This window comes from Scyliorhinus canicula, chromosome 8, assembly GCF_902713615.1.
Source record: "Scyliorhinus canicula chromosome 8, sScyCan1.1, whole genome shotgun sequence".
Classification (NCBI taxonomy): domain Eukaryota; kingdom Metazoa; phylum Chordata; class Chondrichthyes; order Carcharhiniformes; family Scyliorhinidae; genus Scyliorhinus; species Scyliorhinus canicula.
Genome location: NC_052153.1, coordinates 136,035,711 through 136,053,971, shown reverse-complemented (window position 1 = coordinate 136,053,971; position 18,261 = coordinate 136,035,711). Strand labels below are relative to the sequence as shown.

Here is an 18,261-nt window from a genome sequence, read left to right as displayed (position 1 = left end):
AGGCACTGAGTACTTTTGCACATGGTTCTCTTTGTTGCCCCCCCCCCCCCCCCCCGCCCCACCCCCCACACACACCCCCAGCCCAGCCCAAGCACCTGCAAGCAACCCTGCGGAGGGCTGCTTCTCATGTTCCCTTTCGTGCCTGGGTTAATATCAGTAGTGGCATGATTTGCCCATTTAAGGGTGCCAATTGACAGTGGGACGGGAAGGGCATCTACAGGCCTTCCTACTGTGTGCTTAATTGAGGTGGAGGAGGAAAGGCAGCGGGGTCCCAACCCACCATCCTCCTACATGATTAATTGTCCCATGGCATCAACCTTGTCACAGAGATGTGTATTAAATACCTCCCAATGTTACAGTCAAACCCCTATAATAAATTGTCTCTCTGATTAAACATCCATAACTCATTAAAGGAGCTCATGCTGTCAGAAATAAGGGAACATTTTTTCGTCACAAGCCCATTACAACAAAATATAAGTGTAGGAAGTTACTTAGAATTTTATGCAACATGGGACAAATTAAAAGATAAAAGGTTACCAAAGGATCACAGGTTACAATCTTAGTAGCTGGAATGGGATCACATCATCACTGGCCTCCGGCACAGCTCCCACTGGACCAATCAATGAGAGGGCACTACCACAAGCCAGGTGATCTTGTGCATCACTTTGGCCAATTTCTATTAACTCCCTGCTTATCTAGGCTAAGGATGGGTTATTGTTGCTCGTTCTGAGTAAGTGTGCTTAACACTCACTTGGCTCTGTTTCTCTTTCTATGCTCTGGAGTCGCCAGGTGCCGTAAAAGACACCGTCACAAGTATCAAGGTCAAGTTCAAAGCAATAAAGCTGTACACCAATTAGTAAGTCCAAAACAATTAGAGTTTATTATAAAACAATTATAATAACACTCATGCACACGCTAAAGACTAACTTACTTCTACCATTAAATGACTAATACTTATCTAAGAAGGAACAGGCAAGGTCAGGGAACAAGGCCTTCGTTCCGTTCTGGTCTGCAACTTCGAGTCACTATTGGTCGGCAAGGGTATAAGTAATGCCTGGGTCAAGTAGTGATCGTCGTTTGGCACTTACTTATCGATGGCTGCTGCTTGACGGCTGGTGTAAAAGACAGGGGTCTGGAGGCTGGAGTCGGAGGCCGGAGACAGGAGACTGAACCATGTGCGGAACCTCTCTTTTATAGGTCCCAGGGGGTCCGTGCCCCTTGGGGCGGGTTTCCTCACCTGCTGGGGATCGATTGGGCCTTTTCCCAATCGATATGATTTGAACCCCCCTATCCTAGGGCCGTTCCTCGATTGCTGGGGCGGTTCTTAGGACTCCATCGTGTCTGCTTCGCTATTGAAAGTATCGATTGATACTTGAGTGTATCTATTGTGCCCGGGACTGTCCCGATATCACCTCATTAATATGAAAACTGTTTTCCCATTTACAGCGCTGCCTGAACTCTGCAGCTGTCGGGAAACCGGTTTTTGCAAGTGTCTCAATGCTGAAGGCTTCTGCAAGCTGTTTGCTCTTTACTATGTCCGGTTTTCCCTGCATTCTTTGCAGTCTTCCATTTTGTGATACCAGTGGCCATCTTAGATGGCTACATTATACAGTCTCCATCTTCCAATCCCAGGCTCTTTTAGCTCTGTAAGCAAAAGAGCCAATCTGTAGGTTCGAGGGTCGATGGTGGTAATGTCACTGGACTAGAAATCTAGAGTCCTAGGATAATGCCTCATTGGGGACATAGGTTTAATAACCATCACAGTAGCTGATGGCATTTAAATTTAATAATAAATTTGGAACATAAAGCTACTCTTAGTAATGATGACCATGATAACTATCATTGATTGTTGTGAAAACCCATCTGGTTCACTAATCCCTTTCAGAGAAGGATATCTGTCATCTTTACCTAGTCTGACTTACATGTGACTCCACACCCACAACAATGTGGTTGAATCTTCAATGCCCTTCAACTGAAAATTAAAGATGGGAAATGTATGTTGGCCTTGCCAGCAATTCCCACATGCCATGCATGAATTAAAAAAAACAAGGCATGAAGAAAACTGTCTCTCTTTGGCGTTTGAGATCTCTTATCTGACCGTTGGTGCCCACATGCGGCCCTTGTGAAGGTTAATGCACCTCGACTCATTTACTAACTGAATTCCACTAATATGCCGGGTTGCTATCGAGCTTGGGAAGTGAGGAGTTCTACCCCGACCATCATTTGCAAGGATCAGCTTCTTAAAGGGCTAGGAGGAAATTCCAACAAATTCATCTAGGTCTCCTCCACTTCCTTGGAGATTCTGCTTTAGTTACTTTGGGAACTGGTGGAAACAGCAAGATATTCTAGATCACCATGCTTGCATGAGTACTTTTCAACATACTTGTGGCCTGAATTTTCATCCTTGAGGCAGGGAGTGGGAGTCAAGAAAATTCCCAGTTCGGCCTGCCGGGTTCGGGGGAAAGTGCCCGCAAATGCGGGATCTTCATTGCCCAGGGAGTGGGGGGCTTGGAGTCGGGTCAGCTGACCTGGGAAAAAGTTTGGATGCAGCCACAGTGCTGCCTGATGCAGGGATGGACTGTTTAAAAGAGCCGGCTCAGTGGAATGGGACTTTGTCCCAGTTAAAATAGAAATACAGAAGCCCTCAAGCCTTCGCTCCTCACATCCAGTCACCATCCAAACATTCCCTGTGTTCTATACCTGCCACCTAATTTCCCTCCCAACTACTTTAATGGCCCCTTGTACTTCCTATGCCATGCTCTGCCCTTCCTCCTACCCACAATGTCCCCTCATTCTCCCTATGCCAGACTATGCCCTCCATCTATCTCTTATGGTCTCTCATGCCCCTTGTGCCGAGCTCTGGCTGGCCTGGCACCCACTCCCTATTGCCATTGTGCCCCTATCCACCCTGTTCCAACCACCCTCTAGCCCCTTATGCCAATCAATGTCTTTCTACCCACCACCTATGGCCTATCATACTTCCTATGCTAAGCTTTGCACTTCTACCATCCCCTTTGGCCCCTCATGCTCCCATGCCAAGCTGTGACACTTCCAAGCAGAATTGTGCCATAACTCAGCCATTTTTGACTTTGGCATGCTTCAGGCTTCTTTATTCCAATTGTAATATTGTAAAGACTCACTTATTATTTAAAAACAAAATTAATGATATAAAGAATGCCGATACAGTGAAATCACCCTTTGTTGCAATTACACACCAACAGTACAGCGGAAATTAATTTTTGGATCAGAATATAATTGCTATTATGGTCACTGTGGTGGAAGCCACTTTATGTAAAATGAAGTACAAACTCAGACTGTAAACATGCATGTGTTTGCAGTGAGAACGTGTAATCATTGCACTTACGGAATGTTCCTTTTCTTCCCTTTAGTCAATCAATTTCTGGCAAGTGCTTGTGATGAATGATGAACACACAGATCGGCGGTACCTCCTATTCTTCATTCTGAGTTGGGGTTTGCCTGCCTTTGTTGTGGCCCTGCTTGTGATTATCTTGAGAGGGGCCTACCACTGGACTATGCAGGAAATCTATGGGACTGTGCACGGTGATGTGTGAGTATTGCAAGTTAGAAAAGCATTGCCAGCCTAGTTGATGAATTGCAAATCTGTATCTTGCACTGATTAGAAGGCATATTAGAAATTACCAGGTTATGGTTCATCTTCATTTCCAGGAAGTTCAGTGAAGATGGAGCTCAGCAAAAATAAGGAACCTTCCCAGAGAACCTAAGATCTGCCATAACTTTCCTTTGCCTTTTCATATTCAAGCACTTTCTGTGATGCAGAAGAACACCCAGCTTAAGGCATGAATTAAACTCTGTTGTTAAATTTAAAGCTGTGCTCAGCCATGACTGTAACTTCCTGTAAGAAAACAGGGTGGGGGCGTGTTTTGTGAACACTTTGTTGTTTCGAGAATTAGGCCAAATGGTTATTTATACTAGTTGGTAAGTATTACCCACTTCCCGTTTGCACTTTTGCCTGCAAAACTATGTCAGACCAACATCTTTGTCTGCTTCTCAGTCTACTCTTGCCCTTCCCCTCCCCCATAGTCTCACACACAAACGTGATCAAAAACACACGCACGCACATCCTTCTTCAACCTTTTTACAGAAATGTTATAAATTACGGATCTATTTCGAGAAAGTTTGGTTGAGAATAGCCTCAACATATCAATACTTACAAAGAATTGAAGAACAAGCAGTTTAAAGCAAAATTATTGTCAAGAGAAACTCTTTTAAAGTCAGAAAATTTGAAAGAATTCCAGTTAACATTAACCCAAAAAAAAGCCTGTCCATTCTGAGTGATTTTCTTGTATACTTTGATCCAAACAACACATATTCAGTAGAATCTCTAAAAATGTTATAGACGCTAGCTTTATAGACACTAGCTATCATCTGGTACGGTTCATCACCGTTCTTCAGTTTAGACAGAGTGGCCTAGAAATTGGGCCACATTGCACCCACTTTTCAGGCAATATCTGACCTCCTAAGTGTACAAAAAGCAATTCAACCTCATGGTCCTGCGTGGTACCCTATGTCTCAGAAGTAATGGGCAAGAAGTGTGAACACATTTACAGCTGGAAGATTGGCAACTGCCATATCAATAAGGACACAAAAGGCACCTTGTACCTACGTGTGAATCAAATGAAAATAAGAGCCTTGAGGTTTCCATTGAAATATTTGCTTGCCCGGAGGCAACCGACACCACAGATGACTTCCCACAAGGCTTGCATGCCAAACAATTACGTCGCTTGCATGTACCCAAAATTTCATAATTTACCTGTCGGGATTCCACCCACCACCAGAATGAGGTCTGAGGCCCAATATCCACAGTTTCATGAGCCCTACCATTCATGCACAGGATAACAATCTTGCATTGGGAGTAAATAGTCACTTCCAAAATTCAAGACCTTGTTTGGAATGCTTTTGGACTTTGTATGATGTCCTTATCTGATGATCATATTTGAGCATTTTTCATTGGCAGTCAGTAGACGTGCAAGAAAGGAGGGAGATGGAAACTATTGTCTAGTTTGTTTCAGAAACCATTATTAAAGCAATAATAGCAGAATTAATAAAAACAGAGCCAACATAGTTTTGTGAAAGGGAAATCGTATTTGACAAACTTAACTGGAGTTCTTGGAGGGTGCAAAAACCAGGGTGGATAAAGGGGAACTTCTAGATGTTGTGTATGGATGGCACGATTAGCACTGTTGCTTCACAGCGCCAGGGTCCCCGGTTAGATTCCCAGCTTGGGTCATTGTCTGTGCGGAGTCTGCATGTTCTCCCAATATCTCCTGATGCTCCGGTTTCCTCCCACAGTTCAAAGATGTGCAGGTTAGGTCGATTGGCCATGATAAATTGCCCTTAGTGTCCAAAAAAAAAGGTTAGGTGGGGTTACTGGGTTACGGTGGAGGTGTGGGCTTAAGTAGAGTGCTCTTTACAAGGGCCGGTGCAGACCCGATGGGCCGAATTCTATGATTGCGCACTACCTTTAAACAAAATGACTTGGATAAAGGGACTAATAGTGCTGGACAAATCATGATCGGTGTGCCATATGGTCCTCGTGCATTGTCTTGTGCAGTGGACAATGGATGAAGGTAGAATGTAATTACAAAATGTTTTAACATAATGAGTATTCATGGAATGCAGATGGAGTACAAGCAGGCATAACATGAGTCCTGACCCACCACAAACACCCTGCTGTGTTCATTTCAAATTTAAACCCACTGCCAGGAAAGCAAAACAAAGTGACCCTGCCCTCCACTTTTTGCGCTCCGGAGGCCCTATAAAATTCCCCCTTCCTCCATGTTTAGGAATTACTGTCAAGCATTCTAGACTGCCCTGATGATGAGAAAGGTGTTTTATGGATATAAAGTATTTCCCTATACCATCTCACTCAGGCCGAACCTGTAGTACACTAGCTGTGTCCATTGCCAAGTTCCAAAGGCACCTAACGTTCAACTCTTCTCTCTCCTTGGGGGACATCATATCACAGTAAATGTATTACACAAATACTTGTTTTGGCTTCATCTTCTCAAGATCCAGATTGCACTGAGCCACAATCTAAAAAAGCCTTGAAAATTATTTTAAGGGTTATCATACTCAGCACTGTGATGGAGCTGAGCTAACACAGGCAACTGCAATACCAATACTCCTGAAAGCCCAAGAGATTAATGAGTGTTGCTGTCAACTCCAAGTGAACTGGTCTTGTGCAGCTGGCAGCAACAAGATGAACTTGCCAAATTCACTAAGGCCAGAAGCCAGGAAAAACAAGGAAAAATGTGTCTCCTTGGCTTCTGGCCTTGGTGAACCCTGTAAGTTTACTTTCTTATTACCAGCACAACACCAACTTCCTGGGAATTCACAACATGAGCATAATAAAAGAGCAGCGTGTATATATTAAGACTCATTAACCTCAGGCCGAAGGGCAAAGTACTTCTTCTAATTAGATTATTAGCGCTTAAACGTCATACACAAATACTGAAAAATTAAATCGAAACAAGCAGAAAGAATGTTATATACATTCAGAATTCTTCTTGTCTATTAATAACACTGGCACCAACGGCTCTGCAGCAAATTTTCACCTGGTTTCCAATTTCAAAGTTATAATCTTGTCATGAGGGCACAGAGACTGGGATTGGATCTGCCTATTGACATTAAATTTATGGTGGCGTGGGTCTGTTACATCACCATCAAAATTAGTTCTTTTTTGTCATTTGTAATCCAACAATACTAAGTGTAAACTATATGTGGCACCTGGCATCCATTGTTGATAAGGGCCTCAGTGTGGGTGGGTAGGGGTACAATTTGAAAGACTGTGTTCTCTATTGCAGTTGTTTGCAGTAGAATACCAGATAATGTTTTTTTTAAAAGGCCTTGTTTTGTATGCGTTTTTTTTTGGTAAACCATGGGCCTGCTTACTTTGTAATGCACCACAGTTCTTTTCCTTCATGCAAGATGATGACACCTGTAACAACAGCTTGTTTTATGTGGCGCCTTCAACATAATAAAAATTCCAGTTATTTCACTGGAGTGCTGAAACAAAATTTGGCGCCAAATCATATAAGGAGGCATTAAGGCAATGAGCAACAGCTTGGATTGGATTGGATTTGTTTATTGTCATGTGTACCGAGGTACAGTGAAAAATATTTTTCTGCGAGCAGCCCAACAGATCCTTAAGTGCATGGGAAGAAAAGGAAAAAGAAGAAAATACATAATAGGGCAACACAAGTTACACAATGTAACTACTGTAGCCATCTAAGGTGGCCACCTGCAAAGGACCATGGAAATGATGGCCAATCCAGGACTCAGACAGATACACAGCCTATGTGTATCTAAAACACAGGTAACCAGACCTGATCGAAACTACTGCTCATTTGCATTTTAATGGCCATTTTCCCAGGACAATAGAACTCCAATCAAGCAACCGGTACAGCCACAGACTGATCAGCGCCATTCCCCTTACTCAAAGCACAACTGCCAAGGTCAATGACCGCTAAGGACCCACCCACCCGCCAAGGCACCCGTCCCTTTATTGGCTGAAATCGAAGAGAGTGAACAGAGCCCTGTCCAACTATTGGGTCCAAGGTTAAGGACCGCCTCAAAGAGCGCGAAATCCCAGAGGGATAAAAGAGGACACAGCCATGTGTTCTGTCTCTTTTGGATCCGGCCTGTGCCAACCCAATTGTAGCAGAGCAGCCAGTTATTAAGTATAGGTTATTGTGGCTGATAGGTGTAGTTTACCTTGTGGTAGATTATCCCGGGGGGTCGGAGAATCGCCCGGGGCCAGCGTCAAACCCGCCCCCGCCGTGTCCTGAATTCTCTGCCCCCCCGAGATTCGGCGGGGGCGGGAATCACGCCACGCCGGTCGGCGAGCCCCCCAAGCCGGTCGGCGGGCCCCCCGCGGCTATTCTCCGGCCCGCGATGGGCCAAAGTCCCGCCGCCGACAGGCCTCTCCCAGCGGCGGGAATCAAAATACCTACCTGAACGGTGGGATTGGTGGCGTGGGCGGGGTTCTGGGGGGGGGGGGGGGGGCGCGGGGCAATCTGACCCCGGGGGGTGCCCCCACAATGGCCTAGCCCGCGATCGGGGCCCACCGATCGCCGGGCGGGACTGTGCCGTGGGGGAACTCTTTTTCTTCCGTCCCGCCATGGCCTTCACCGTGGCGGGGGCGGAAGAGACCCCCTTCCCTACGCAGGCGCCGGCATGACATCAGCAGCCGCTGACGCACTGGCGCATGCGCGGTCTACCGTCGGCCCCGGCTGGCGGGGCGCCAAAGGCCGTTCGCGCCGGCCGGCGGAGTGGGAGCCACTCAGGCGCGGGCCTAGCCCCTCAATGTGATGGCTTGGCCCCTAAAGGTGCGATTCTCTGCAGCTTTGGGGAGGCCCGACGCCGAAGTGGTTCACGCCACTCCGTCCCGCCGGGACCCCCCGCCCCGCTGGGTAGGGGAGAATCCCGCCCGTGGTCTGACACTTTAGAGAGATTGGAGGAGTCAAGAAAGTAATGGTGATGTTATCAGCGCAGATGTAGAAGCTGACACATTGGGCGAGATTTTCTGACCTCCCTGTGGCGTGTTTCTTGGCAATGGGAGGCATTCAGTGCCACTGTAAATGGGTTTTCCATTAAATCCACCCCATGGGTCGCAGGAAACCTCCGGGGATGCCGTTGGCGGGACAGGAAAATCCCACCGGCTTGAACAGCCGGAAGATCTCGCCCAGTATTTTTGGGTGATGCCATTGAGGAGCAAAATGTAGATGAGAAATAGGAGGAGCCAAGGGTAGATCCTTGAAGAACACAGTGGAACAGAAAGACAGTCACTTTCTGGCAATAAATAGATGGATACAAATTGTACTAGGTGACTGCAGTACCAACCAGCTGAGGAATGTGGAGAGGAATTAAAGGCGAATGGTGTGATCAACTGTGTCAAAAACTGCAGGTGGACTGAGAAGAACATCCCAGCTGCACCCTAGGGCACCTTGCAACATACGTAAATATTCCTGTCTTTGGGAATGGGGCTAGAGTACAGCTCATGAGGAAGTGCAAATACCAAATCAACTCTATTTACAGCATCAAAGCAGTGGCAGAAGAAAAATGTTTAATTGTCAAATTACATCCTCTTTCTCACAATCAGGTAATAGAAAATAGAGGGCATTATTAATTTGTGTGAAAGTGTGCCATATTTCCTGTGACAGCCATCTAATGGTTCAGAGAGGAGTGGTATAGAGGAGATTACTGACATAGAAGAGGGAAGGCCTTGGATTGATTTAAAAACTAAAGGGACGATTCTCTAGACACATTGCACCAGGCAATAGGGACATACACGAAAGGTGTAAGGAGGTTATGCTGAACCTATACAAGACACGAGACCTCAGGTGGAATATATTGTATATAGAATTATAGTTCATAGAATTTACAGTGCAGAAGGAGGCCATTCGGCCCATCGAATCTGCACCGGCTCTTGGAAAGAGCACCCTACCCAAGGTCAACACCTCCACCCTATCCCCATAACCCAGTAACCCCACCCAACACTAAGGGCATTGGGTGGCTATGTCAGGTGAATTCAGAGAGAGCCCCGAAACGGGATTTGCGCTCAGCACCAAACAGTTGCCAATACTTCAGGCCTGTCCCAGCTTGCATGATTAAGATCTCGCCCAGAAAAGGCAAGAACCTGATCAGATCTCTTTTACGTTCTTTTAATCTCATCGGTGAATACAGTGGCCTCCCGGTATCCTCCCGCTCCCTTCCGGTATCCTCCCTCTCCTTGTGGTTTCACTGCTGTCAATTTCACTCCCTGTGACATTTCAAAAGGCTCTGTGGTTTCATTGTTGCAGTATATCTTTTATCCCTTTGTATTTGCTTGTTTATATTCCACTTCCAACCCCCATTGAATTTTGTTTCACTGTTGCAGCATGCTGGTCTTTATTCCTTTGTATTTGGTTGTTTAAATTGAATTTCACACCCCATTGATCTTTACAAACCACCTGATTGATCGAAGGCTGTCAGAAAGGAGAGATTAGCTTTGCTTGTTTTTAAATCACACTTCAGGGTCCATTAACTCTGAAGTGCTTCCTCTTTTGAGCAGGTATCCTTTATGGCCACATATTTACTGGAGTGGATTTTCTTTCTATTCTGAAATGCTTACCATAAATAGCAGATACTCAGCCTAAGTGCATTTTTTTCATTGTGGCTTTTTTTTTTAAAGTACTTCCCTGAAAGAGCTCTGCTAGGTGTATTTTATTAAACTAGCTATTTTCAACCTCTTATGCCTGAACAGCATGCCTACACCCTATGGTGGAGGGTACTTCTCCACCATTGAAGCGGTTGGCACCACTCACATTGTAGTGCAAGGGTTCTTCAATGAGGACCCTCTCGCAACCATTGTAAAATTTTCTGGATAAATATGATGTCCACGCCGGGGGGGCTTGGAGACCTTTGCAGCCCCCGGGTAGTCAGGGTCATGGCTGGGAAGTGCACAGGACCTGCTCCCAGTTCCCTGGCAGTGAAAATAAGGGGCAGGGCCTGAAGTGGAGACTGAGGGGACGGGCCTGAAGTTGGGAGCAGGTGATGGTGAGGGAGGATTTCCTGGGGTGCGGAAGGGGAGGGCCTTTGACAACCCCACAGTGGGGTGTTGCTCACTTGATAGTGAGGAGGAGAGTTGGATGACAGCAATTGCTTAGAGGGTGAGGTGGAGGACTTTGCCGGTGAGAAGCGGGAGGCTGTAGGGTTATTCTGAGATTGGGGCACCCTTTAAAAATGACCTTGCCGGCATCTTCGGGTCACACATATCACATATTAACCCAGCTCCAAAAATGTTTCCAAGTGTGGGTGGATTGTGATCTGAATTGCGCCGAACCGCCCGGTGGGCAGCGCACCTCGTTTACCGCCAGAAACCACTATTAAATCTGCAGAGGAGACAGTGGCATAGTGGTATTGTCACTGGACTAGCAATCCAGAGACCCAGGATAATGATATGGGAACCCCCTCATGATTTTGAACATCTCTATCAAACCTCCTCTTAGCCTTCTTCTCTCCAAGTAGAACAGTTCCATCCTCTCCAATTGATCCTGATATCTGAAGTTCCTCATCCCTGGAACTATTCTTGTAAACCTCTACAGCACTCTATCCAATGTGTTCCCATCCTTCCGATAGTGTGGTGCCCAGAACTATATTTGGGCAGCACGGTAGCATTGTGGATAGCACAATTGCTTCACAGATCCAGGGTCCCAGGTTCGATTCCGGCTTGGGTCACTGTCTGTGCGGAGTCTGCACATCCTCCCCGTGTGTGCGTGGGTTTCCTCCGGGTGCTCCGGTGCTCCTGTTTCCTCCCACAGTCCAAAGATGTGCAGGTTAGGTGGATTGGTCATGATAAATTGCCCTTAGTGTCCAAAATTGCCCTTAGTGTTGGGTGGGATTACTGGGTTATAATTCTATATACAATATATTCCACCTGAGGTCTAACTCGTGTCTTATATAGGTTCAGCATAACCTCCTTACACCTTTTGTGTATGTCCCTATTAAATAACTCAAAATACTATAAGCTGTATTAACTGTCCTCTCTACCTGAACTGCCAGATGCCTCTGCTCCTGTACCGCTTTTACTCCTTATTTTACATTGTCTCTCCATATTCTTCTTACCAAAATGCATCTCCTCACATTTCCCCACTTTGAACTTCATCTGCCACCTATCTGCCCACTCCACCAACTTGTCTATGTCCTTTTGAAGTTCGACACTGTCCTTGTCACAGTTTACAATACTTTCAGGTTCTGCAAACTTTAAAATTCTCCCTGTACACCAAGGACTAAATCATTAATATATCTTGTTATAACTCCCAAGCTGGTGCCTGGTCATTTCCAGCCCCAATTGACCCGAAGTCGAAACACAATTGAAATTAATAAATAATTCTTAGAAAAACAGCCAAAGTCTTTGGCCCTTGACTGCCCAATAACTAAAGTCACCAGGTTTGTAAATTTTAACACAATTATTTTTATTAATAATTTAATATGCAACAAATTACAACAGGTTAACTATTAGCTGATTCCTAATCCCGCCCTTTTAACTCGCCCCCACTCTTTATGTACGCCACTCCCAAGGCAGATAAACGAGCACAGAGGACAAAAGATGAGTGTAAAAATAATAATGAAAGTAAAAGAATAAGAGTCTTTGTTTCAGATGATTGTTTGCAGCACACCTTTTTTCAGTCCAGGATTCCAGTCGGGATTTCTGCTTTCAATCTGTGATGGTTTTCACTGTAGATTCATTCAGGTCTTGGCAGCTATCCAGATTTTCTGGAGAAACACAAGAGAGAAAAAAGCAGCTTCTTTCCTCTGAGCGTCCAGGACTCCAACTGTCCTTCCTTGATTCTCTGAAAAATGCAGGATACAATGTCACCGGGAAGAATACAGCCTTTTGGCCAATTCATTGGCCACCAGCCAACAAATCAATCCGAGTCCCACTGATCTCTCGGGTTGCACAAAGTCTGAGTTCTGCTGTCTGAAAGCTAGCACAGTGTTCTCTTTTGTAACTTTTTAATTCCTCACTTCCCTTTTTCAACTTCCATTAAGCATCCACGGATCAAAATGAGGAAAGACAATTTTGAATCCACATTTTATTCCATGAGCTATAACTTTCCTCTCAAGTCTATCTGTATTGAAAGCCTTCTGAAAGTCCATGTAGACCACATCAATAGCTTTACCCTCATTGACCCTTTCTGTTGCCTCTTTAAAAAAAAAACTCCAGCAAGTTAGCTGAGCATGATTTCCCCTTTAGAAATCCATGCTGACTCTTCCTAATCACCTCACATTTTCCACGTGACTACTAATTCTAAGCCATATAATTGTTTCGAGAAGCTTGCCAACACTGATGTTAAATTGACTGGTCTGTAATTTCAGGGTTTATCCTTCCAACCATTTTTGAACATTTGCAATTCTCCAGCCCTCTGGCACCTCTCCTGAGTCTATGGCAGAATGGAAGATTATGGTTAGTGCCCCTGCAATTTCCATTCTCGTTTCCTTCAATATCCTTGGATGCATCTCACCCAGTCCTCGTGCCTTGTCAACCTTCAGTGCTAACAGTCTATTCAACACTTCCTTCTTATCAATTTGAACCCTTCTAGTGACAGAGTTTCCCCATCTGTCACCATGTCCTGGGTAGCATCTACCTCTTGGTAAAGACAAATGCAAAGTATTCATTTCATACCTCAGCCATGCCCCAGCTTCCATGTGTAAAATCCCTATTGGGTCTCTAATCGGCTCTACTGCACCTTTTACAAGCCCATTACTATTTATATGCCTATAGAAGACTTTGGGATTCCTCTTTATATTGGCTGAGTCTTTTCTCATAACCCTTCTTCGCTCCTCTAATGTGATTTTTCACCTTATCATGAAACCCTGGGCTAATGCGTCAACTCCAGTCCGACTTGAACCGGAGACGCAACACAAGTGAATTTTAAAATCCCTGAGGAGCTTGGCTGAGCTCAATAAACTGCAATCACCAAGTTTGTAAAATGTTAACACAAATAACCTTTTATTATTTAACAGTAATATAATATATAACCTAATACCCCTTTCCCAACTGCTGTCCTTTCTAACTATCCCCACTCTTTACATACCTACACATACAGACAAACAAAACAGAGGGAAAAGTGTGGATGGGAGGTAAAGAATGTGTCAATAAAAATAAGAGGAGAAAGGATATTTGATGCAGGTTAACACGGTGGCGCAGTGGTTAGCACTGCTGCCTCACCGCACCGAGGACCCGGTTCAATCCCAAACTCGGGTCACTGTTTGTGTGGAGTTTGCACATTCTCCCCATGTCTGTGTGGGTCTCACCCCCACAACGCAAAGATGTGCAGGATATGTGGATTGACCACGCTAAATTGCCCCTTAATTAGGGGAATTCTTTTTTTTTTAAATGATCTTTAATGCACCTGGATGGCTTCCAGTTAATGTCTTTCTGGGGTTCAAACTTTTGTTTCAGTATTTCTACCTTTTAGCCTTGAGATGGTTTTCTCTGTCATGGTTGTCTCCTTTCTCTGTAGATTCATTGCAAGTTTATAGTAAAAGGTGTGCCAGGCACTCGCTAGTTTTAGAACAATAAAGCAGTTCTTTACTTCAGCTCGAGAGAGACAAAGAGAGAGAAACTATCCATTTTGCTTTCAATGTCTAAAAGTTTCGGCAGTTGGAAAAGGGGTAGTAGGTCATCCCAGAAACATTGCGCAGGAACCAATCAATGACTGTTGTCAGCAGAATTCTATCCCTGGCCAACCCAGGTTGCCAGCCAGCCAATCAAACAAACTTCCTCCAAAGCTGGTTTTTAAGATTCACTCGGTGTTGACAAGTCAGTTTTCACCTGTCCAGAATGCAAAACTTGGAACATACTGTCCTGACAACAGGCTGCTTCAGCTTGAGTCCTCTGCTTAAAGGCTCATTCCAATTATGAGTGCACAGACCAAAAATAATAAAATAAAATAAATGGGAATGAAGGAAGTACAACCTCCCCTCTGAACCTTCTGTGCTTCTCTTAGTTCTCAACTGTATTTTCTACCTGACCTGTTATAAGCACATAATGCCTTCCTTGTCTTAATTTTTCATCCAGAGAGCTCTGGATTTGTTTGTCCTACCTTTCCCTTTTAAGGGAATATAGCTTGACTGTATCTGGACCATATCTGTCTTGAAGGTTACCTTCATGGTTCAGCTACCATTTTCCCACCAACCTTTAATTCCAGTCTAACCATCCCAGCTCTGTTCTTGCACCATTGAAGTCGACTCCCCCTCAGTTAACTATTTTTACTTGGATTGCCTATTTTCCTTTCTTATTATCATCCTAAACCTTACAATACAATGGTCACTGTTTACTAAATGTTCCTCCACTCTCACTTGATCAAATTGCCTCACATCATTTCCAAGTACCAGATCCAACAGTGCATCCTTTCTTGGTTGAAAACTTTCCTGAACACAATCTAGAAAATGTTGCCCTTCTATGAACTTTATACGACCATTCTTCCAGTCTACCTTCGGGTAATTAAAGACCCGCATTACAACCCATCTACAATGTTTGCATCTCTCTGTAATTTCCCTACAGATTTGTTCTTCGACGTCTCTCTCATTAGTTGGTGGCCCATAGACTACGACAAGAAATGTAATTGCACTCTTTGCTCCTTAGCTCTGGCCAAATTTATTATGTCCTTGAATCTTCCGTGATCTCCTCTTTCTCCAGTACAGCAATGCTCTCCCTCACCGACACTGCCACCCCTGTCCTTGGGCGGAATTCTCCGCCCCCTGAGATTCAGCGGGGGCGGGAATTGCGCCTCGCCGATGGGCCGAAGTCCCACCGCTGACCGGCCTCTCCCGCCGGCGTGGTTTAAACCACCTCTCTTACTGGCAGGATTGGCGGTGCGGGCGGGCTCCGGGTCCTGGGGGGGGGGGGGGGGGGGGGATCTGACCCCGGGGGGTGCCCCACTGTGGCCTGGCCCGCGATCGGGGTCCACCGATCGGCGGGCGGGCCTGTGCCGTAGGCGCACTCTTTTTCTTCTGCCCGGCCATGGCCTTCATCATGGCAGAGGTGGAAGAGACCCCCTCCCCTGCGAATGCGCCGGTATGACGTCAGCAGCCGCTGACGCACCGGCGCATGCGCGGATTTACGCCGGCCGGCAAGTCCTTTCGGCCCCGGCTGGCGTGGAGTCAAAGGCCGTTCACGCCAGCCTGCAGAGTGGGAACCACTCCGGCGTGGGCCTAGCCCCTCAATGTGAGGGCTTGGCCCCTAAAGGTGCGGAGAATTTTGCACCTTTGGGGCGGCCCGACGCCGGAGTGGTTCACGCCACTCCGACACGCCAGGACTCCCCGCCCCGTTGGGTAGGGGAGAATCCCGGCCCTTTTCTTTATTTCCTACCTTTTCTGAGGAACTTGCACCCAAAAATATTTAACGTATAGTCTTGCCCTTCCTTGAGACAGGTCTCTGTTATCTCCACAGCATCATACTTCCATAACATAATTTGTGCCTGTAACTCTCCAATCTTATTTACTATTCTTTGTGCATTCATAAGCATGGCACAAGCCCCCTCCCCACCTCCGCAAGCCTGCTGAAGTGGAGTCACTCAAAAATCCCAAAAGAACCCCTGGTGAAAAATTCGATTAACGTTGTGCAATTTACCATCACCTGCTGGCAGGGCTGCATAGGACCTGGTCGACAGCCATGATAACAACTGCGGGGCCCAGCTTTCAAGCTGACCTCTACAATTTAATTGTTCAAAAATTCCCCTGCAAAATCAGGGTGTCAATATGATTCCCCCACTACACTCTTCCCTGCTTATACGTTTACATCGCAGCAATTATACAAATCAAACATTTACTAACCAACTGCATGATTAACAAGTTTGATTGAGCCATGATAGCTAAAACATTCAAATCCACATTAGTGACAGCAGGGCGGCACAGTGGTGCAGTGGTTAGCACTGCGGCCTCATGATGCCGAGGACTCGAGTTCGATCCCGACCCTGGGTCATTGTCCGTGTTGGAGTTTGCACATTCGCCCCGTGTCTTTGTGGGTCTCACCCTCACAACCCAAGCATGTACAGGGTAGGTGGATTGGCCATGCTAAATTGCCCCTCCATTGGGAAAAAAATAATGGGGCACTTTAAGTTTTAAAAAAAAACATCAGTGACAGCATTTTCTGCATTCCCCACAGATCAGGACGAATGGTGAAGATTAGGATGACATCCAGCACTCGCTTGAGATGGCCATCTTAGTCTATCATTTGTGCAGCCACATCCTAGACCATAGAATCAATTTTTTATTTTATTAATTGGTTGTGGACATAAATTACTAGTGTTCTGGTGTTAAACCGAGGTAATTACATAGGCATGAGGACAGAATTAGCACAAGTGGACTTGGCAGAGACACTAAAAAGTAGGACAGTTGATGAACAGTACAGACATTTAAGGGTGGCACAGTAGCACAGTGGTTTGCACAGTCGCTTCACCGTTCCAGGGTCCCAGGAACGATTCCAGACTTGGGTCACTGTCTGTGTGGAGTCTGCATGTGTCTGCGTGGGTTTCTTCTGGGTGCTCCGATTTCCTCCCACAGTCCAAAGATGTGCAGATTAAGTGGATTGGCCAATCTAAATTGCCCTTAGTGTCCAAAAAGGTTAGGTGGGGCGCTCTTTCCAAGGGCCAGTGCAGACTTGAAGGGCAAAATGGCCTCCTTCTACACTGTACATTCTATGATTCTATGAGATACTCAATTTGTCTCAACTAAAATTTATTGCAGAGAGGAAGAAATATTGTAAGGGGGGAAAATGCATCCGTGGCTAAGCAAAGATAACTCAAAGACAAAAACTAAGCCATACCATATTTCATAGGTCAGTGGCAGGTTGGAAGATTGGGAAACCTTTAAAGACAAACAAAGGCCCAAAAAGTAATCAAAAGAGCAAAGGTAGATTAGGAAAGAAATCTAACGCAAATTATAAAAATGGATAGCAAAAGATTCTATGCGTTTATAAAAGGAAAAGAGTAGCTAATGTCAATGTTAGTCCCTTCGAAGATGAGACTGGAGAGTTAATAATGGTGAGCACAGAAATGGCAGAGATACTAAATCAATATTTCACCTTGGGTTTCACGATGGAGGACACTAAAATCATCCAGAATCGTCCCAATGATAACAAGTAATATAATAGTAACAAGCAACAAGTATTGCAGAGGCGGTTGAAAAGGGGGAACTTGAACAATCACTATATTCGGGAAGAAGGACTGAGGAAAACAATTGGGATTAAGGCAGACCTGTCACAGGGCCTGATGGCCTACATCCTGGAGTCTTAAAACAAATGGCAGCAGAGATAGTGGAGGCACTAGTTAGAATATTGCAATACTCCCTGGATTCTGAAAAGGTTCCAGTGGATTGTAAAATGTCAATGGAATGCATTGTTCAAAAAGGGAAAAAGGCAGAAAGTAGGAAACTATTGACCAGTTAGTTTAATGTCTATCATTGGGAAATTATTGGAATCCATTATTAAAAAAGTAGTAACAGGACATTTGGACAGTGAAAACTCAATCCATCAGAGTCGGTATGGTGTTATGAAGGGTAAATCATGTTTGACTAATTTGCTGGAGTTCTTCTAAAATGTAACCAGCAACGTGGATAATGGTGATCCTGTAGATGGAGTATATATAGGCTTCCAGAAGGCTTTTGAGAAAGTGCCGCACAAAAGATTAATATGCATGGTCAGAAGCCATGGGGCTGGGGGAAATATATTAGCTT

General features: G+C 45.3%; 1 protein-coding gene across 6 annotated transcripts in view; it reads left to right on the top strand.

Moving 5' to 3' along the window:
• Positions 1–18,261, top strand: part of adgrv1 (adhesion G protein-coupled receptor V1) — an 838,553-nt gene that overhangs the window by 640,707 nt on the left and 179,585 nt on the right. For all 6 annotated transcript variants that reach the window (XM_038805279.1, XM_038805282.1, XM_038805283.1 and 3 more), the window contains one exon: positions 3,390–3,568. In XM_038805279.1, the coding sequence (XP_038661207.1) occupies positions 3,390–3,568 (179 nt within the window). The remainder of the gene's footprint in view (positions 1–3,389; positions 3,569–18,261) is intronic.